Below are 22,098 nucleotides of genomic sequence, written 5' to 3' on the forward strand. Positions count from 1 at the left end.
TTGTTGGGCAGAGCAAATTAAGAGTCCAGGGCATACCCAACTTAAGAAAGTGGTAAAAAAACAAATTAAGATCTGTGCATGTGATGGGCTTGTTAGAACAAAGGAATATGCCGACAAGGTAAGAACATGAACAATATAATGACCACAGGGAAACCAATCAACAGTACTCAAAAATGAAGAGTCATCAGAGGAGTAAGGTTAAAGAAAAAGCAAAAAAGGGGGCAACAAGAAAGTTGGGTGTGTGTCGTCCAACAACATCTGGAATGAAAAACAGCCATTACCCACAGATGATCACCCTCTACTTTCAGGAACTGATTGGCCACCTTTTCTGTGAAGTGAAATAACAACTGAGATTGGGTGAGACCATTGGACTAGGTGTTTCTCTCTTTCTCACTCTAGAAACTATTAATACATTTAATGTGTTAATAAAGTTAGATTTTAGTTAAGTTGAATGGTGTGAGGCATATTCTGTGTTCATGCTGGGTTGATTATGCTTTAACGATCCTTTAGCACCATAGGTGTGTAACAACTCCACCATCAGTGTACAGTGAAAGGAGCACTTTCAGGAGCTCCTGATGAAGACCATACTATCAAAGCCAATCCACAGCACCCCATTAAAGACTACCATGCAGATCCTCCAACTTATCAAGAGGCTATTAAAAACATTAAGCAGAACAACAAAACAAGTGGCTGTGATAGAATACCAGCTGAAATGTATAAATAAGGATAAAAAAAGCTCTCTCACCAATTATGTGTTGTTGTTATTATGAAAAAGTGGAAACAAAAGTCAATTCCCAGTGACTTGAGAGATGCCAGAATTGTTACCATATCCAAGAAAGGAGATTGATAAGATTGTAGCAATTATCATGGTATTGCACTCCATAGCTAGGAAGATCCTTGCTCACATTCTCAATAAACTCACTTTCCTGGCTGAGAAGAGTCTACCAGAGACCCAAAGTGGTTTCAGACTGCTCAGAGGCACAATGGATATGATCTTCATTGCTAGACAACTGCAGGAGAAGTGTTGCAAGTGACATGAGATCTTTACATGGTCTTCGTTGACCTGGCTAAAGCCTTTGATTCAATCAACAGAGACCCTATGGAAAATCCTGATGAGACTTGGATGTCCACTAAAATTTGTTACCATTATCAGACTTCTTCACAATAACATAACAGACACTGTTCTAAGCAATGGCTTGGAAATGGACCCCTTCACTATTAGAAATTGAGTCAATCCAGGATATAAGATTGCAACAACACTCTTTTCCATCTACCACATTTACTCTAATGTAAGATGACACTGAACAATAATTAGCTTCTATATATGGAAAACTTATAAATTTGTTATCATTTTCCAGGTATAGAATCTAGATATTGGAGGGTTGTCTTGAATCCCTGCCTGTGCCTTCTCACTGCTACAGCAGGGAAAGTAGTGGCTGGGGGCAGGTAGCCCGTTCACCCTTTGCCCCACCTACTTCTTTCCCTTGAAGCCTTCCTGCCCTGCACCTCCCACCCGCTTCCCACAGCTTCTGCCTCTTCCCCCACCACTGTTCCCTAGCCTCTGCCTTTTCTCCCCCCTCCCCCCCCAACACTGTCAGACACTGCTTAGACAGCTCCATCCCAGAACATAGCATGTGGAAGGTCAGCCTTTGCCTGGCCATGCAGCAACGCCAGCACTGCTGACTAGCCTGGAAGGCAATTCAGTTTCAGTGCTGCTGATTGTCTAGACTGGGGAAGAACTTTTAATGTGCTCTATGCCCAGGAGATACTTCAGCCTGAGCTGGAAGCAAGCTGTGCCTGACAGTAGGGAAGGAAGGGGGCTACAGTCAGAAGCACAGCAGCCACCTGCTGCACCCCCTGTCCCTTCCCTCCCCCTGACTTCTTATGTGACTATAAGACAAGGGGCTTTTTTCCCATGCTGACTGGTCTGGGGGACAGACCACATCTTCTATTCAAGTAAATAAAGTATATTGCAGGTACTCTGCATCTTGTTGCTGATGGACTTCCATCTGGAGTCAGCATCTGATATCATAAATGGAAATAAATGGAAATGTCTTCAATGTCAAGAAGTTATTTTCAAAATCCAAGATAACCAACACATCCATTACTGGTCTTCAATATGCTGATGATTATCATGCGTGCCCACTCAACTGAAGAGCTCCAGGTCACTCTTGACTACTTCTGTGAAGCAGATGAAATACTTGGACTCACTGTGAACTTCAGAAAGTCAAGATCCTTTGCCAACACAAACTAACCAGCTGCTGCTCCACATATTAGAGGTCAATCTTTGAAGAATATTGAGCATCTTCCTGACCAGGGTAGCCACCTTTCTCAAAAAGTAAACATAAGACTATGATATTCAATACTGGAAAAAAACTGCCAGTGCTTTGGCCATCTCTAAAACCATGTCCTCAATGATGGAGATACCAGGACCCAAACCAAACTTCTCTTCTAGCATACTACTGTCATTCCTACTCTGTTGTAGGGATGTGAAACCTGGACAATATTATATATGTATAATAAACATATTATGCACCCTGTTATTTCTCCATGTATTTGTCACCAGATTTGTCCTGTATATGAAGCTTGATCATAAATTAGCGCTAGTCCTATATGCATATTAATAGGATTGTAGGAAAGTAGGGCTGGAAGGTCATCCAATGCTTTGATCTCCACTGGTTGCCAATTTGTTTCCAACCTAATTTTATGATAATGACTAATCTATTCATCCCAATATGGTTTTGGGTTTACATGTGAGAGGCTGCTTCTTTTTTACAGGCTACTGCTACTCTTGAGAGACTTGAACCAGAGCCTATTTCATGTCAAAAGGAATTATCTGTAGATGGTTTTCTGGTAGAATCCCTTCTTTTGGAAATGTTACTATCTTGGTCTTGTATGGCAAAAACTTTGGTCTTTGGGATGTGTAATGAGAAGGCCCATTTGTTTTGGCTGTGCTGACATTGAAATCATTCAGAGAATACCCAAGCAACCAAAATTGAAACATTATGAGCACTTGTAGAAAATATGCTTGGGTTTTAAATAGACTATCAAGAGTGATCAAAGCATGGGATAGATACTCAATGTTAACTATCATAAGTCAAAAATGGGGGAGCTGCAGGTGATCATCCCTCCATTTTTTTAGGGAAAACACTTATTCATGCTCAGATAGGCCTGTAATTTTAGGAATCCAAAAATGGCTTTCTAACTACACAGTACCCCTCAAAAGCATGAAAAACCTGACAGATAACATTCTACTTAACTCTTGTGCAGCTTAAACCATTCAATAGCAACTGCCGTGTGACCTGTACATCAGCCAGTGACACTCAACAATTCTGGACTCAAGGCAATCCTCCCAAACTTTTATGAATTGAGTGGCACTCAATTACAAAAACTAATTTGCATATTACAGTGCCTACCTCCTTGCACAGGGGCTGGGCAGTAAGAATGGGTGATTCTCCAGTCAGGGACAAGCCTAAGCCTGGCTTATTGCTTAGCTTACCTGTTTATCTCCATACATGTTGAGGCATTCTGGTTGAGAATCACTGGCTTAGGTATTCAGTAAACTAAAACTTTCTGATCCTGCACATGTCAAATTACCAACCAACATTCATCCTATCCTAATGAAGATCTTTCAGAGGAACTTGAGAGTGATTAATTACACTTGTTCATGTAGAATTGCTTAAGTATTTGTCTCAGTGTTGTATAAATGAATCCAGACCTTTAGGACAGTGTGGGACTGTCAAATGCATCAAGTCTGCTATTACAGTACAATAATTTTGTTTTAACTTTATTTTCATGTACAGTTTCAGAATATATAAAGCATAGAAAACAAAATATTTTAAAGGCACATTAGGTAGAAAGAATATTTTAAAATCATGGTTGTTCTGTTTTCCTAGATCAAACTTTTCTTGGCATTTCCTTCTGAGTATACAAAAGGTTCACACTTACTCTATAATATGGCATCATGTATACACTGCTCTTTGTATTTAGAATGACACATGTAAGATGTTTGTGTGTGTCTGCATATGCATATATATATATGTATAATATACTCTACTGCTTTAATTAAGAGGGAAAGGATTTCCTTCTGGACATAGGGTTGTGTATACATGTGTGAGAACACATATGCATAATGTATATTAAATATTCAAGCTATAAAATGACCCAGGTGAACTACTTTATGATCGTTAAGTCTAGTAGTATGTCTGTCCTGCAAATAGTCAGTCAATGGCAATTTTTTTGTCTTGAAAACTTTAGAAAAACATTGGACTTTTATCTAAAAACGCTTAAATACTTTTGACCGATGATTTGGTTTATCGTTCTGTTAGCTCATTTCATTGTGCTTCATGTAATATGCAAGCCAGAATAGCAAATGACTGGTATAAAATCTACTTTAAACCTTGCCTTATAGCATGTCACTCTTTCAAAACAAAATCTGTTCTTTTGTACTCTATTATTCCATTGTTAAAATTAAGATTTTGGAACTGAAATATATGTCTTTGAAATTTAAAAAATGTTACATTATAAAACCAAAAGTGGTAACTTCAGAAATTTAGAACATATTTCCAAGGGGAAAAATTTTGATAAAACAACCAGTAAAGTCATGTTACAATGGCAGGAATGCATTCCATGTTGACTACTTTTTCCATCTAAATACTTCCTATCTACCAAGCAAGTAGTTTTTTTTCCTGGCCCCCAAAAGTAAATCCTATAACAATACTACAGCAGTTCCCATGTTTTTGGTGGTTCCTTTAGTGATACATGCACAACTCCACCTTGTAAATAATGAAGATTTTACTTACTGAAGATGACTGAGCCAGATTCTCAGCAGATTTATACTGATATAGCTGCACTGACTTTTGTAGAACTTCACAACTTTGCATTAGCTGATCTGGCTTGCCTAAGCACCACAAGTTACAAGGCTACTGAAAACCTTCTTGACTTCCTTTTCTACTGTCTCTAATACCAGTTCAGTAGTAATGAATGTAGTGGACTTAAACAAAAGGTTACATTTGTTAAGCCATAAAAGCACTACATTTAAACATGGAAGCCAGGACAGACCTGTAAAAGCCACAACACTCTATACAAACTGATCTATCATCCTCTAAATCACTCTTAGCCAAATCTATTTTTAGCATTTAAGCCTATTATTATAGTATAAAATTTGATACCACAAATGTATTTAAATATCAGAAAATCCCTAAGTAATTATTTGAGGAATTCTGTCAACAAAGTCAGTAGCTAAACAGAACTAAATGGCTTAGGCAAATGCTACCCTCATTTGTTGAGTAGGAGTTTTTAGGTTCATGTAAACACTCACAAAGGACTGTAAAATACCAAATATAAATTATTTGCAAAGAGTAATAGCAAAAAGCTAGTTCTTGAAGGCAAATGACTTTTTGCCTTGGCATAAGTCATTTTATATCAGGTTTTAAGGGTGGGGAATACTTCAAGCAGATTTGTCCAACAAAATCTAAATTTGCTATTGGTTAGCCACAAATTCATTTTTAAAAAATGGTAAGTCCTTAAATATTGAGAAATAAATGTTAAGGTAAAGCAAGAGTTACTTGTTAGATAAAACTAGACATGAATGAGATTTAAAAGCAGTTTTTTTACATTTGCAAAATTTGTCTATATTTCTACTAGTTTGAGATCCCAGACCCAAACTGTGCAGTAAAATTTACTGGTAACTTGCACTACTTAATACTCTGAATGCTTGAATGTAAGAAGGACAATCCAAGTTTTAGAGTACAAAAAGTAAATGTCATTTTTAAAAAATTAATTTTTGAAACGTTTTACATTTGCCTTTTTATTATTAATTTGAAATGGTATGAAAGTCCTATTATAATTGAAATATTCTGCATGTTTTAAACAGGGGGAGTCAACCTGTGGCATGGGTAGCCTGTACGTGTGGCATGTGGCAGATCAGAGAAGGGACAGGCAGCATAGCAACAGGTGGGGCAGGAAGTAGAAGCTAGAGCAGATCAGGTAGGAAGCCCAGGGCAGGAAGCAGAAAACAGGAGATTTGGTCAGGGAGCATACAGTAAGAAGCAGAAAGCAGAGAAGAAGCTCAGAGGAAGGAGATCAGAGTGGCACTCAAAGGATGCAAAGCTAATTTGTGGCACACCTGCCGAAACGGTAGGCCCCCACTATCTTGTAACTTCCAAAATGGTTTTAGGCTTTGTGAACTGGGTCTCATATTTCTCCACACTTATCCCTAAAGGGATAGATGCTAATGACTTAATAGCATGTGCTGTGTCTCTGACACTAAGCATGATGTAAACCTATCTATGAGAGGACAAATCCAAACACATTTGTTAATGTCTAGTTAAAGTGACAGCAATTTAAAGTGGTGAACTATACAAAGAAATCTAATCTGGCCAAAGCCAGACCTTTTATCCTAGACGGTCAAGTTTTCCAGTAAACTTTTTGTTTGTTTACTTTTTGTTTGCTGGTCTTTTTCATACCAAGAACACAGTACAATTTTAGAGAAACAATACTTTTACTACAAAACCACATAAACGATTATATACAAAATGGTTACTGGAATTTTTTTGGTTCTGTACTGCAGTGACAGAAATAACTAGCTGCTGACATTTATTTACGTTTTCTTAATATTAGGTACATCACACCACTGATCAGAGTAAAAGCAAATGCAATCCAGGCTAAGATGAAGGAATACCCATATTGGCCACTAGCAACATTTAACTGAAGATACTCAACAGCCTCATGCAGTTCTTCATGCCTATCTGTATAAATGGAAGCTGCAATCATTACACAGAGGCCTGAAAGAGAGAGAAAGTATTAAAATTCAGCATCTTAAAAAACAATTCTATATAGCAGTGACAAGCAGTTGGAGTGTACATTCTGTTTCTCTTCACAGCATCTGCTTTTCTTAGAAAGTTACTTTTCATACTCCAATTATATTGAAAGTATTTCACAGAACTCAGTTCAGTTTAAAGGAGGCTTAAATAAAGTCAAGCAGCTTCTAAAATCCTATCAGGGTACCAGTGTTGATTGGAAGTAACCTTTGGGCATCCAGACAGTTTTTAGCTTTTATGTGGTAAAAGTTCAAGATGCATCTGCCTATTAAGTTCAGAAAGCTGTTAAAGTCTGTTCTTAAATTGGTACTTTCAAAATGTTTATCTGGGGTTTTCCTTTAAACATTTAAAGTTAATAAAACAGTAAATTAAAAAACAGATAATTTCATCCAACTACTTTTTTCTGTCTGTATGTTGTGTGGGGCCATTGTTCCCTTGTGAACTTTTTTCCCCTGTGTAAGCATGACAGAAGTGATGCGTCACAAAAACTCACATGACAGCAGCTGGATAATAGAAGTTAACACAAATCTCTCTCCTTGCTTTAGGCGGAAGAGTTGAAGAATGAAAACCAGAAATGCAACACAACAGAAAACGGTAGACAGGATCATAGCAGCCTGAACAGCTTGTATTGATTGATATTCTGTCAAAACAGAAACATTTTATAGCAAACAGTTTCCCCGCAGCAGCTCCCACTAACAGCCACTAGTAGTTATAGTCAGTAATCCATATGCTTAATTAGAGCTTGCTTTCATCTTTCTACATCTTTCCTGTCTTGTTTAAGGATTTGTTTTGCCAGACACCTGCCTTCCTTATTTGTCACATCTGTTCTTCCCTGCTGAATATCCAGTGCCACCTCCACCATAAAAGACTTTAACAGTTTGACAGTACTACAAAATAACTTTTCAATGGAGCTTCCCCAGACAGATAATTTGAACTCTCCCAGTTCCAGGCCTCCCTTTTTCTTCAAAATACTCCTGATCTACTATGTAAACATAGTGAAAGAACAAACCAGTATTCACATAAGTACGTATGTACAGTATTCAGGTTTGGTTACAACATGGACTCCAGAAGCGCTGCCAGAAGACACCAAAGGTCAAACATTTCAGGACCTATGAACTCAATTTTCTCTCACTGATTCTTCTGAAAAAGGGAATTGTGGGTAAAATGATCTCAGCTCTGTTAGAAAGTACTAGGCAAATGGGCTATTTCAACAGAGATAAGTGTGCACACATCACCCAGTGTTCTGCTTTCTGCCTGTATTTTAATACAGTTTTAAAGCCTTCTCATATTCAGGAAGGGCATCTGGCTGTAAAAACCTCTGCCAAATCATCATGATGAGGATCCAAGGAACAAACCTAGTGATTTCCAGGATCCACAATAGCTACCCCATTTAGACAAGACAAATGAGGGTTGAAGAAGAAAGAAGAAAAAAAAACCTAATGTTTTAACCAAACTAACTCCTTTTAACCAGGTTTGGGACCAGCATTGGATGGGTAGAATTGCTGATTCATGGAGAAGTTCTTTTCACTTTAGTTTGAAAGCCAGAATTTAACTTTTGCATTTAGTGGCCAACAGGTTCACCTTCTACAATCACAGGAAATCATAATCTTTTCTCCCAGGATAATTTAACTCTCACTAGTTTACTATGGTTTTTAATGCCAGAAAATAACTATATTTTAGACTGTTCAAGTGCCATCTGTAAAGTATTTAATAAATGCTACTTCCCATAACTCCTCCTGTAATGAAAATATAATATAATATAACTGACAGAAAAAACTAAGGCAGCAATTGTTTGTTTCAAAAGGAGTAAGATGAATAGTATAGGTCTTAAAAGATTAGAGCAGTTAGTATTTATATGGTACATTGAACATGTACATTATGACCTCTATCACACTGCAATATTTTGCATAGGATACTTCCTCAAAGCAGCTTCTAGAAGCTTAAGAATATTAATACTCACCAGCCATGTTTTCATTAATAACTGTACAGTTAGTAATGTTGGTACAGATTTGCCAGACATCTGTAGAAAAGTCTTTTCCTACCCACCAGGCCTGCAAAATAAATACAATATAATAGTAAAAGAAATATTAAAAACTCCAAACAGGTAATTTAGGCCAACTGTTAAGTTGTCCTATAAAGAATGATACATTGTTTCCAAAAGCTGCACTAATTCATCTAATAGCTATGCACACGTGTTTGAATTTGAGTGCTACCAGTCACTGCTTAGAATATACAGTGAAGTTCATGTTGATAAGGTGGCAGCTCCATTTTAACCACTTAAGCTGCACTGAAATTTAAGTATACTTAGTCTCAGCCTAGAGCAGTGATTCTCAGCCAGGGTACTAGTAACTTCTTCTCCCCCACCTCCCTTACTACAATGCGGGTTCTTCCCCGTCAGCTGTTCCTCCTTCTTCCTGGCTCTTCAAGCAGGTTAGTACTGTAATAAATACGTTCAGTTTTGAAATAGGTTGCTGTTCAATTCAGAGAAGTTACGAAGGGGTGCCTTGAGTCTAAAAAGGGTGGAGCACCACTGGCCCAAAGGTTCATAGATTCATAGAAGTTAGGGTTGGAAGGGACCTCAATAGATCATCGGGTCTGACCCCCTGCATACGCAGGAAAGAGTGCTGGGTTCAGATGACCCTGCTAGATGCCTATCTAACCTCCTCTTGAAGACCCCCAGGGTAGGGGAGAGCACCACCTCCCTTGGGAGCCCATTCCAGACCTTGGCCACTCTAACTGTGAAGAAGTTCTTCCTAATGTCTAGTCTAAAAAGATTTGGTTCTATCTGCTGGTGGAAGCAGCTGAGGGAGAAGCCAAACAAGCCCAGGTTTGAGCCAGCAGTCCTGGGAGAAGCTGCAGCTCATCTGGCTACCTCCCTCGCTGGCTGCACCCCTGTCAGGGCAAGGCAGACAGTGCTGGCAGCCCCAGGAGAAGCCGTGGGGGCTAGAGGGAATGACTGGAAGCTAGGGGGAATGATCAGAGAGCTGGGGAAAAGTCACAGAGCTGGGGGATCGAACTGGGAAATCGAACCAGGAGCTGGGGGGAAGTCCCTGTTTCTTCCCCCAACCCCCAATCATTCCCCCCAGCCCTTGCAGCTTTTCTTGGGGCTGCCAGCTCAAGCCATGGCTCATCCAGCTGCCTCCCTGGCTGCCCCCCTGCCGGGGCAAGGCAGGCAGTGCTGGCAGCCCTGGGAGAAGCTATGGGACCTGATCAGTAATGAACTGGGAGCTGGTGGGAAGCCCCTGTTCATTTTCCCAGCCCCAATCATTCCCCCAGCTCCCAGTTCAATTCCCCAGTTCCCAATCATTCCTCCCAGCTCCCCGATCATTCCCCACAGCTTCTCCCCAGGCTGCCAGAACTGCCTGCCTCACCCCAATGGGGAAGGAGAAGGAGAAGGGGGCAGCCAGAGGAGCAGCTGGACGAGCCGTAGCTTCTCCCAGGACTGCTGGCTCAAGCCAGGTCTCATCAGGCTGCTCCCCCAGCTGCTCCCACCGGCATTGCCTAGTGCCTGCTTGTAAAGTCTATGGCTGAATCTCTGAATCTCTCTGAATCAATTCGGAGGATTCCGGTTCAATTTAGAGAGATTAATGCGTCTCCCAATTCGATTTGGATTCGGAGACTTGGCCGCCAAATCACACTGAATCTCCTCTGAATCACACTGGCTACCAAAGTTTTTCACAGCCCTATAAAATATGTAACTACACACAGCACAAGTTCACAGTAACCTGAACTGTACAATGGAAGTGGAGGGCCACATCCATTTCTCTTCTCTGGTAGTAGCTAATCAGAGACATGGCGGTTTGGGTGTCTGGTTATTCCTTCCGTTCCACAGTTGAAAATGCCAAGCCCTTATTGCTTCGGCTATGCACAGATGTGAAGATTTTCCTTGCATGATCAGGATTGGCCACTATGTTATACAAGTATTTAACTCCCTCTTCTAATGCATGTGTTGCATTATTTAGTAACCACCAGGAATCCCACTTTTCTGTTTTAAAAAGTCAGATGACCCCAGCAAGATAATCATCCAAACACATCTTGAACGTGTCCAGAATAGGTGCTTGCACCACTTCTGGGGGCAGCCTATTCCAGTCTCTGGAGATTTGGACAGTAAAGAAGTTCTTCCTTATGTCCAGTCTCAAATGGTCTTCCAGCAGTTTGTGACTGTTGGACTTTGTCTTCCCTTGGGGTGTCCTGGTGAACAGACATTCTCCCAGATCCTGATGCACACCCCTTATATACTTATAGGCTGCCACCAAGTCCCCCTGAACTATGCTTTTCCAAGCTGAAAAGTCCCATGCCTGTCAGCCTCTCCTCACAAGGACTGCTCTTCTGACCGCTGATCATGCATGTGGCTCTCCTTTAGACTCTTTCAAGCGTCTCCACATCCTTTTTAAAGTGTGGAGCCCAGAATTGGATGCAGTATTCCAATTGTGGCCTCACCAAGGCCAAATAAAGCAGGAGAATGACATCTTGGGTCTTGTTTGAGATGTATCGGTAAATGCAAGCCAGGGTTTTATTTGCTTTGCCAGCTGCAGCATTGCATTGGTGGCTCATATTCATCTTGTGGTCAATCATGACCCCCAAATCTCTTTCAGACATAGTATTGAGGGAAGCATTGCTGAGCCTATACTATGATGTGGGTTTTTTCTCCTGAGGTGGAGCACCTTGTATTTCTGTGTTGAAGGTCATCAGTTTTATATCTGCCCAGCTTGTGAGCCTATTCAGGTTAGCCTGTATCCCCAGCCTATCCTTCAATGTAACCACACTTCTCCATAGTTTGGTGTCATCCGCAAACTTAGCCAGTCCACTTCTGACACTTGAATCCAGATCGGTAATGAGTATATTAAAGAGTAGTGGTGCGAGTACTGAACCCTGAGGGACACCACTGGTCATCATACACCATGCTGACTCAGCTCCATCAATTATCATTTTCTGGGTCCAACCATAGAGCCAGTTCCCCAGCCATCGAACTGTAAGGTTGTCGAGGCCACGGTTCCCCAGTTTTGCCATGAGGACATAATGGGAGACCAAGTCAAAGGCTTTTTGAAATCCAAGTAAATGACATCAACCTCTCCCCCCCCATCCAGGTGATGCATCACCTAGTCATAGAAGGCAATGAGGTTGATCAGGCATGACCTACCCATAATGAAGCCATGTTGGCTGTTTCAGAATGGTGCCTTCTCTCAGCCTGTTGCTTATGGATTCTTTGATATTTTTTTCCAAGATCTTCTCAGGGATTGAGGTCCAACTGATTGGTGTGTCCTGGATCTTCCTTCCTTCCTTTCTTGAAGATAGGCACCACATTGGCCCTCTTCCAGTCTTCAGGAACCTCTCCTGAGCACCATGCATTCTCAAATATCCACACCAATGGTTGAGCTATGATGTCAGCCAACTCTTTTAGCACTCTTGAATGCATTCCATCAGAGCCCACTGATTTATGTCTAGCCTTTCAAGGTGTTCCCTCACAAGATCTTCACCAAATGTAGGCATATGGTCACCCATACTTTCATAGTCCTGTATCCTGTTAGACAGGTTGATCCCCTTGGGCTGATGAAAAACCAACGCAAAATAATCACTGAAATTAGCTTTTTTCCTGGGTGTCGGTTGTCAGCTGCCCCATTTGATTCAGCAGGGGTCCAATGTTGCCCTTATTTTTCTTTTGACTTCCTATGTATCTGAAGAACTTTTTATTGTCCTTGATTCCCATAGCCAGCTTAGGCTCAATGTTGGCCTTGGCTTTTCTGGTCCACTCCCTACAGGTGTGGGGATGTGATGCATAATCCAGTGATGTATAATCCTCCTTAGAGGTATTTCCCATCTTCCACTCCTTATAGGCTTCTCTTTTAAGATTGAGGAGGTCCATGAGTTTCCCTATTTAGCCAAAGGGGTTTCCCAGGCCTTTTACTACCTTTCCTGTGGGCTGGAATGGACTTCCCTTCTGCTTCTAGGATCATGTCCTTAAGGAGCGACCACTCATCTTGGACTCCCTTCCGTGTGAGATCATTATCTTTCAGGGCCTTGACAAACAACCTCCTGAGTTTGTGAAAGTCAGCTTTCCTGAAGTCAAGGATTTCTGCATTTCTGACTGATTTGCCAGCTTTGCAATGGATAAAGGAAGGTGATCAACTCATTGTCACTGTCACCAAGCTTCCCTTTAATCCTCAGGTCACCCACTAGATCATCCCCTTTGGCCAGAACCAGATCTAGCATCACCTCACCTCCTGTTGGCCTGTGGATTTCTTGAGTCAGACAGAGCTCATCAATGCAGGCAAGGAAGCTATGTGACCAATCAGATTTGGCTGAATGCTCCTCCCATGAGATGTCAGGATGGTTGAAATCACCCATGACAACCATGCACTGAGAGTGTGCAGCCTCTGTTAGTTCCCTAGAGAATTCGTGGTCAAGCTCTTCCTTCTGGTTAGGAGGTCTGTAATAATACAGTAATATCCCCTTCACCATGTTTTCCCCATATTCTAACCCAGAGGATTTCAAGTTGTCCTCCTTGGGTGCCTATGTCAGCTACTTGAAAAGTGTAGTGCTCCTTGACAGACAGCTGCACCCTTCCTCCCAGCATGATCCCTTCTGTACAAGGTATAGCCATATATAAGTGTGGTCCAGTCATATGGTGGAGTCCCACCAGGTCTCCGTTATCCCTATGAGATATTTGCTATTGCTTAGCAGGAGAGCCATTTCCTCCTGTTTGTTCCCTGTGCCCCTGGCATTAGTGTACAGGCAGCTGAGCCTGCCGTTGGAAGCCCAAGGCTTCTTTGTACATTTAGGAGAGTCCCATCCATGGCTTGGGGTAGAAGTAAGTTCGACTGAATTTCCTGACCTACTGATTATATGCTTGTCTCTTCCTGGGTTTGTTCTGATGGTTGTCCACCCGTGCCCCGGGGATCTTAGTTTAAAGCTCTGTTAAGCAGGTCAGCCAATTTGGTTGAAAAGAGCTTCTTTCCTGTTGGGGTGAGGTGGAGGCCATGTTCCCAGCAGATCACTGCCTCTTTCCCTGAAGTGCGGACTGTGATTGAAGAGCCCAAAACCTTCACATTGGCACCAATGCCTCAGTCTTCTATTTGCCTCTTCAATACATCTCTTCCTCCTGTGCCCATGGCCCATAACTGGGAGGATCGAGGAGAAAACCACCTGTGCCCCCTACCCTCTAAACCCAACCCCCAGAGCCCTGCAGTCACTCACGACTGACCCGGGATTTCTCTGAGCTATGTCATTTGTGCCCCCACAGAAGAGGAGCATGGGGTAGTGGTCGAAGGGTCAGATAAGTTTCGGAATCCTCTCAGTTATATCCTGGATACGGGCCCCTGGAAGGCAGCAGACCTCACAGGCTAAGGGGTCGGGGCAGCAGATCACACCCTCTGTCCCCATCAAGAGGGAGTCTCCCACAACAACCGCTCTGTGCCTCTTCTTAGGTGTGGTTACTGGTTGCCATCCCTCCTCAAGTGCTGAAGCCGGCAACTATACTGGTTCTTCTGATGTTGCTGTGAGGGGTTTGCATCTATTGTGAAGTTCCAGAGGGGTGGTGACCCTGGTGCAGGGTGCCTTGGGGCCAGAGACTACCTTTGTCCAAGCAACCCCCAGCTGGACTTCACAGGGGCTCCTCTTGTACACCCTTGTCTTGCTAGCCTTCCTTGCTCTTCCCTCCTCATTCTTCAGGTGAAGAGCCTGGTGGTAGGCATCAATTTCCTCTTTGTCATCCCTAATGCCATGCAGCCTCTGCACTGCAGCCTGGAGCTCCCCTACCTGGCACTGCAGGGACTCTAATGTGCAGCGCACCCCACAAGGCAGGGTGTCCTTGCTCCCAATTCCAGATGCCCGCATTCATGCTAGGCATCCCCCACAGCCGAGAGCCAGGGGCTCCATCTGAGTGGAGACTGGAGCCATGGGCTCCATCTGGATAGAGGCCTCAGAGAGGGAGGCTCCAGCTGCAGGGCAGAGGGAATCTTCAGGGCACGGCACATCATCACCATCACACAAGTAGTAGTCTGGGCTTCTGCTATGCTGACCCTTTTCTTCAGGCTCATTGTCTAGAGCCTCGTGCCCCTCCTGCTCACCCTCCTCCATGAACTCCCATGCTAACTTGTGCACCTGGCCCAGAGTGCACCTGTTTGCATGCTCTGTTCGTAAGGCTCCAGTTGCATGGCTCCCTGGTGGGGCTGGGTGAAGTAGGAGCCGGGGTGGTGTGACCCTCCTTGGCTCCACTCAGCTGCCTCATGCAGCTATCTAACACCCACCCACCGCAGACCCCACTTACCTCCCAGCTGTACTGGGGGTCAAAGTTGGGGTTTGCTGTGCCTGCTGGATGTCCTGGGCTTCCGGGGAGCCAAACCCCAAAGTGCGGTCCCTGCCATTGGCTGGCCCTTTTTAATACATATGTGTGTGTGTGTGTGTGTGTGTGTGTGTGTGTGTGTGTGTGTATGTGTGTGCATGGGCACACACATATATATATGTATGTGTGTATGTATCAGTTGAACACAATGTTTTATTGATATATTTACAATTTTAAAGCAATTTGGAAGCCTACCAGTGCTTCGATAATTATAATAAAATAAATTATAAATACTTATATGTGTTCGTGTTTGATTTTGGTGTTTTTTTAACATGGAAACTCAGAGTCTCCCCTGCTCCCTTCACTCATCAGGATGCAGGTCCAGCTTCAGGTGTCCCCTCTGCTTCTTTGTGGTGCTAAGCAAGCCTGATGTGCTGGTGCCCCTCACTCCCTGGCTATAGCCTCAAAGTCCTCATGGTGCTCTTCAGTCCTGACCCATATCCCCCCGTTCCAATCGAGGCCCCTCACTCCTGACCTGCAGCCCCCTGGCCCTGCTGGTGCCCCTCACTCCCAACCCATAGCCGTGCAGTCCTCCAGCCCTGCTGGTGCCCCTCACTCCCTACCCACAGCCCTGTTTCCTGCTGGTACCACTCACTCCCAACCCGTAGCCCCCTGTACCCGCCCCAGCTCTGCCGGAGGGGGTCCCACCTGCCACAGCTATGGGACCTGGCAGCTGCATCTTGCCTACTCCCTGCTCCATGGGTGCCAGCCACAGATAGACAGCAGCACCCAGTCCCTGGCTGCTATGCCCAAGTGGAAGGAGAAGTGTGGAGCTTGGCCCCGCCCCCCCACCCATGGACAGCAGAGCTGGAGCAGAGCTGAGTGGAGCCCATGGTGGGGGTGGAAGGAGGATGAGGGCTGCCAGTGTGGGAGTGTGGAGCACGGCAGGGAGACTCAGTGCTGCTACCACCACTGCTACTGGGAACCCCATACCAGCTGTCCTGCCATAGCAAGGCACGCCCTGCCCACCCAACAGCAGCAGGAGGGGCACCCGTATGGAGTTGTGTCCCCCGATGTTACCGGGTGGGCAGGGGGCACCTCACCTTGGCAGCATGGCTGGCACGGGGATCCTGAGAGTGGCAGCATCACTAACCCTCCCCAGCTCATTCCACCCTCCTGCACCAGGTGCTTCCTGCTTGGCTGTGGAGGTGTCTCCTGCCTGATGCCAATCCAACCAAGCTGCAGTCCCATGCCTTGCTGCCCATGCAGAAATCGGGGGGGGGGGCACATGCCCCCAAACATATCACCGATGGGTATGCCCAGACCATGTCTAGACGGTCCCCAAGCCCATACCCTCCAACCCTGCCCCCTCCTCTCCCATCCTGTCCCATAGACTTAACTTTATCCAGCTGCTGGGGCTGCTCCCACCACCCTGCCTGACTGTATTGCCAGCCACATGTATGTGCATGTGCACACACATGTGGTACCCCCTGCCTCCAATTGCCCTCCCCCATTCCTCCCAACCTCTTGAAGGCTGGAACTCTGCCAGCCTGCAAGGTGAAACCTGCGATTTTCTGCTTCAAAGGGGAAAATCCATATTTTGTCCTGTAAAAGGGAAAATTCATGTTTTTCTGAAGGAAATGGAAAACTTGGGTCCCTAATGATAACTCTTTGTTAAAGATACTTTGAAGTTTCTGCTTTATACTTTTGGATTCAGCCCTTAAGGCACAAACTCCTGTAATCTCAATATACATCAACACATGAGTGAAGTGACAGGTCTCTGAAATGGAAGACATGAACTTGAATCTTAATTTAGTGGCAGAAGCAAATGCCTATTTTACAAAATATATATATAAACTATAATCATAGTATACACACACAGTAGGATATTGGACTGGAAGTAGCTAGTGACTCATTAAGGTCCCACTAGGATGTTGCTTTTTGTTTGTTTACCATTTAGCATAAAATAGCTTTGCAGTGACTGAACAGATTTTTTTTGTAACACTGTAAATGCTGCAAGCTCTGTGGCCAAGTGGTATTTCCTCAGGAAATCCAACCCAGTTGCAGTAGTTACCGAGCTCTTTGTTCTGACTAGCCTTGGAACACATAGCAGTTAAATGTTACCTGTACTGCTACTGGGATAGACATTTAAGAAACCTGTGAGATACTGGATTTGAAAGATACTTGTTTGATAAGCACTCTGGAATATTTGCAGAATTCACCACGTATAATGCTTTTAATGCTCTAAAATATATGATTTTTAAACTCAAGGAATATAGATATAATTCGGTAAAAGAATCAGATTATTTGTGATGTTCTTTCTTAGGAAAACTAAGTCACTCATATATTGTATCCCAGCATCTGTGTTCAAAATGCCAGTTTTCAAAACCAGCATGTTAAATTACTTTCTCTTTTTGATAGTTATCATACGGAAGATCACAAAACCAGTCAAACCCATGATAAAATACTAAATTGGGTGCTTATAAAATTACAGGTTTATATTCTTTATTTTAACATCTTCACCTGAATAATGCAGGGCACATACTTTTGCACAGCTAGGTTACTTGATTTGTTGGGATCCTAATTTATGTAATTTGCATTGGAGGAAACTTATTTCTTAGTCACTAGCTCCCTACAGTATTTATAAGGGAGACAATTGACAGAATTAAAAAAAACCTGAAATTTCTTAATTTACATACGAAGTTTCTGATAATGTTCATTAGGGGTGTACCCTCACATGCAGGGGCCTGCGCTTGCAGCAGCAAAAATAGTGGCACACATTTATGCCTCTACTTTTTGTTGCAGTGCATGCCACTGCACGTGTGCTTTAGTGTTGGGCAAACTGCCCCACTTTGGGGAAACTGCTCTTTCCCTGCTCCTCCTAGCTCCCAGAAAAGCCAGGAGACAACTAAAGGAGCAGAGACATTTTAGCCAGCAGCCAGAGTGTTTCCTAGGAGGACCAAGCCTCCGTGTCTACTGACACAAATTCCTCTTGTGTACACCACGCCACATTGTTCCACGCCATTTTCTTTTGCTACCAGGATTTTCTGGTAGTAAAATTTGCAGTGCAGGGCACATTTTAACATTCCAGGTGTGTGGTTTAGGGTGCCACAAAGAGTTTTGCAGTACCACAAACTGCACAAGCCTGCACATCTGGATGTGGCTTAGGAGGTGATCACCCACTTCTAAAGTGTAAATATTTCTTGTGTTACTATAAATGTGAATAATCAACTGCATGATTGAAAGAAAAGATCTGAATATCTAATACTTTGCTAAGTAAAAAGCTGTGGGTACTTCAGAAAGGGAAAGATTAGATAAAGAAAGAAGCATGTACAGAAACAAAGCAGAAAAATCCTTTTAAGTGACAGCTGAAAGACAGAAGGTTAGGCAGCCTGACACCTCACAGGCTAACTTGGTAATAAGAAAACTAACTTTTCCAAGCAACAGCAAAGAATGAATATGAGGTTTAAGGAAGTTTTATGTCTTATGAGTGAGTGTAAGCAGTCAATGCAATGTAAACAAACAGTCAATGTTTTTATCTGCACTTAGGAAGAGGTGGTCTACACAGGCTTTTGAAAAGAGGGCTATGATTAAAGAGCATTACTTGTGGGGAGAAGGATATTGTTTAGGTTGAACTCGCTATTGTTTGGGTTGGTTTGAGGAGCAGCTGATGGCTGTTTCTAATCTGACTATAGTTTTTAAGTTCAGCAAAGACCCTTCAAGACAGTAAAAATGTTTTTCTTCATATGTTATATAATCAAAATATAAATGCTGTGTTACAATTGAACCTAAATCTTAAGCTTGAAAGATCCATCAAGTTCTGTATTCTAGAAAATACAATGAAGTAGAAACCCAGCTGATAAACAAAACAAAGACAAACCAGTGGTTCTAAACTGGAATTTCTAGGCCAGTAATGAAACTTACATTATCAATGGTCGAGATGAACAGTAGCGCTGCTGAGGTTATGTGAAACACAATAATGAAAGCCAGAAGAATCAACATCTTTGTTCCGTGAAGGTTTTAGTCTGAGATGAAGCTGTTTAAAAACAAGACTATACATCATTATTTTGTGCAATGATGAGTTAAGTAGTTGACACATTGTAAAATATGGATAGTATCACAACTGCCTCTGTGAGATGAGAAGATTTTAAGTTTAAAATATTTCTAAGTAAAGAAATACTGTGTCTGATGTTTTGTTTTAATTATATATATTTTGAGCTAGACACTCAGGGACTCTTCTAAAAAAGATAGAAGACCTTATTTGTAGCTTTATTTAGTCTTTTTTTTAGAATAGGATATTTCCATTGGCTATATATATATATATATATATATATATATATTATATTAAAATAAATAGACTGGTTAGTGTGTTCCTCTTGACCACCGCTACTCAATGAATTTCAACTTGAAGTCTTGTATTTTGTAATAAACTAATAAGACATGCATTGTGTCTTGTCTTTGTTGGGCAACAGACTATAGTACAGACTTTCTTAGAGAAGGATAAGTTTATCTCTACTGAGAAAATTAGCTGCGTACATCTTGCCCTTTCAAGAAGTTTTTATTCCCTGCAAATCGGTGTTATAACAACTGAGGGTGAAATCCTGACTCCATGACAAGTCATTGCGGGATTCCCTCTACTTTCAGTAGGGTAAGAATAGTCCAAAGTCTCCAAGAACAAAATCAACATGGACTCACAAGGACAGACTTGCCAATAGAACTGGGATGAGATTAACCAAGATTCATATAGCTGAGAAGTATTTTAAGGATCATGGTATACCCAACGTCTTAAATCTTCTCTGATGAAATAACTACAAGCAGAGGTGCATCGATACATTGGTCCATATCGTATTGGCATTATTGACGTTATTGGCAATCAGCTTTTTTTGGCTGATGTGGCTGATAATGTCGCTGATAAATGCCGCGTGCATGCACACAGCTGCAGCATACATGCAGCCAAGAGTGCAGCCTGACAGCATGGAGAGCAGGGTCCAGCCTGTAAGTCTGTGGGGGAGAAGGGGCGTGGGAGAGGAAAGGGATAGGAGGGGCAGATCAAGGCCCCAATGGTGAGGGAGGGAGTGGGGTTGGGGCTGGGCAGGGGCATGGAAGGGTGCAGGATGAAGCTGTGGGCAGCTTATCCAGGAGGCATGGGGGGGGGGTAGATCCCACCACTGTGTGCACCCCGGGGGAGGCATGGAGGGCATAGGGTGAGAGCAGACTGTCCACTTTGGACTTGGGTCCAGGAGCGGTGCTAGGCTCTTCTAGGCAGGGGTCTGAGTCTGGGCTGCGCTCAGGGTGGGCAGGGGCAGGCCAAATTTTTGCTGATTTTGGATTTAAACTTCATTTCTGAACAACAAGAAAGATTTCTATACCTCCCTGCCTGTCTGCCATCTGGGAAGGAATCCTGCCTTATCTGCATGTCAAAGAGCAACTCACAAAGACACTCTCATGGACCCAGAGGAACAGACTTCCACCTTAAGCTTCCTCTGTGCAAAAATGAAGTTTATTTTCTAACTCTGGGGACTTTTTACCATCTTTAACTTTCCCTGAGCCTGAGAAAGGGCACGTGTGCCTGAAAGCTTGCAGAAAAAGATTTATTTTTGTTTGCGCTTTCTTCGTTGGTCTAATAAAAGGTATCATCTCTAAACCAAGAGTTCTAGAGTTTTGCATTTCTTTTTGTCTCAGACCAACACAGTTACCAAATACATCCCTGAAACATAAAGCTATGCATGCACTGTTATATTACATTTAAACTGTTACATTAATTTACATTTCTTTATTTCCTTTACTTTATTAGATTTTTTGAAGTAGGAATGACCAAATTCATATAAAAAAGACTAATGTTCTTTCTGTTCCAAGTCCTTTTTTCAAATAGCCATATAGCTGTTATCTCAAATCTTTTCAACTCTGTCAGTACTGTTGGACTCCTGAACTACATGCACACTAAGCAATGTGGGCAGTTTAACCAAATAAAAGGACTACATTGACAGCAATTTTAAAGACAGCAGGATCTACTGGTATTCCCTCCAGTCCAAAACGCAACTACTCTGCAAAAGTTTAACAAAAGCTAACAGACAGTATATAAACATACTGAATAGAAACTAGAAGTTCCAGACTAATCGCTTGTCTACTCCGAAGTATAACATTTCAGTGCAACAGAGCAGCCTAAGAAGAATAATGTAACATTAAAGCATTTTTTGGAAAAGGATGACTAACCATTCTTTTCCATAGCCAGTTGGAATGAGCCTACTAGAATACTGCAAAGTAAACTCTGAGTCCTGAATTAAAAGAAACTATTCTACTATTTATACCTACCTAATTACTCACTGCTAAACTTTGTCTTCTTGGCCACATCTAGTCATGGTAATTGGGCCCCCTACAAATCTATATTGCTATATGACTCAAGACTCTCAGAAGTCAACAATCACATTTTATTCCTGTAAATGTTATCCAATGATGTGTGAGGATTTTTCCTTGAATGAATGAAAAGAAAAAAATATTTTGGTTTATATAATGATAGACTGAGGCTACCCATGCCACTTAAAGAATTTTCACTGTAAATATACCACTTTTCACACGGCATGAGGATACTCTCCTACCTCACTTTTTTCTTTGGTTTTAATTTGTGGAACAAAATGCAACCAATTAAGCAACTTCAGGTACCCTGTTGCATAAGGACAGAAACAAATTGCATTGCAGGGAACTATTTTTAAGGATTGGGGCACATCTTTGTCTTCTACTACATGAAGGTCCACAAACTAACAAGTTTTAATCTAATTGAAACCAAACTTGTGAAATTGAGATTTACCAGCCCCCAAAAACCTGTTCATCCTTTAACCAAGTTAATATTTTGGATTTACAACTTTTTGCCCCAAATTCAAGCAATTCAAAAATGGAAAACATCCTGCTTGTTTGCTGAATGGGCAATGAGTAAGATGTTGCAACTTCCAGGTACTGCTATACCGTTGCTAAAGGTTTGCCAGTGAATAGAAACCAGAT

At 42.4% G+C, this 22,098-nt stretch overlaps 1 protein-coding gene across 3 annotated transcripts in view; it reads right to left on the reverse strand.

The window, feature by feature from the left end:
* Positions 1 to 3,771: 3,771 nt before the first annotated feature.
* The window catches only part of EMP2 (epithelial membrane protein 2), a 41,253-nt gene continuing 22,926 nt past the window's right edge, over positions 3,772 to 22,098 (reverse strand). For 2 of the 3 annotated variants that reach the window (XM_059716852.1, XM_006271253.4), the window contains 4 exons: positions 19,027 to 19,138; positions 8,782 to 8,872; positions 7,315 to 7,461; positions 3,772 to 6,785 (listed from right to left, as the gene is read on the reverse strand). In XM_059716852.1, coding sequence (XP_059572835.1) covers positions 6,598 to 6,785; positions 7,315 to 7,461; positions 8,782 to 8,872; positions 19,027 to 19,104 — 504 coding nt within the window. In that variant the 5' untranslated portion in view covers positions 19,105 to 19,138 and the 3' untranslated portion in view covers positions 3,772 to 6,597. Of the gene's footprint in view, positions 6,786 to 7,314; positions 7,462 to 8,781; positions 8,873 to 19,026; positions 19,139 to 21,414; positions 21,573 to 22,098 lie in introns of all 3 variants that reach the window. The other variant, XM_019494763.2, reaches the window with a different exon arrangement.

Source organism: Alligator mississippiensis, chromosome 13 (genome assembly GCF_030867095.1).
Source record: "Alligator mississippiensis isolate rAllMis1 chromosome 13, rAllMis1, whole genome shotgun sequence".
NCBI lineage: Eukaryota > Metazoa > Chordata > Crocodylia > Alligatoridae > Alligator > Alligator mississippiensis.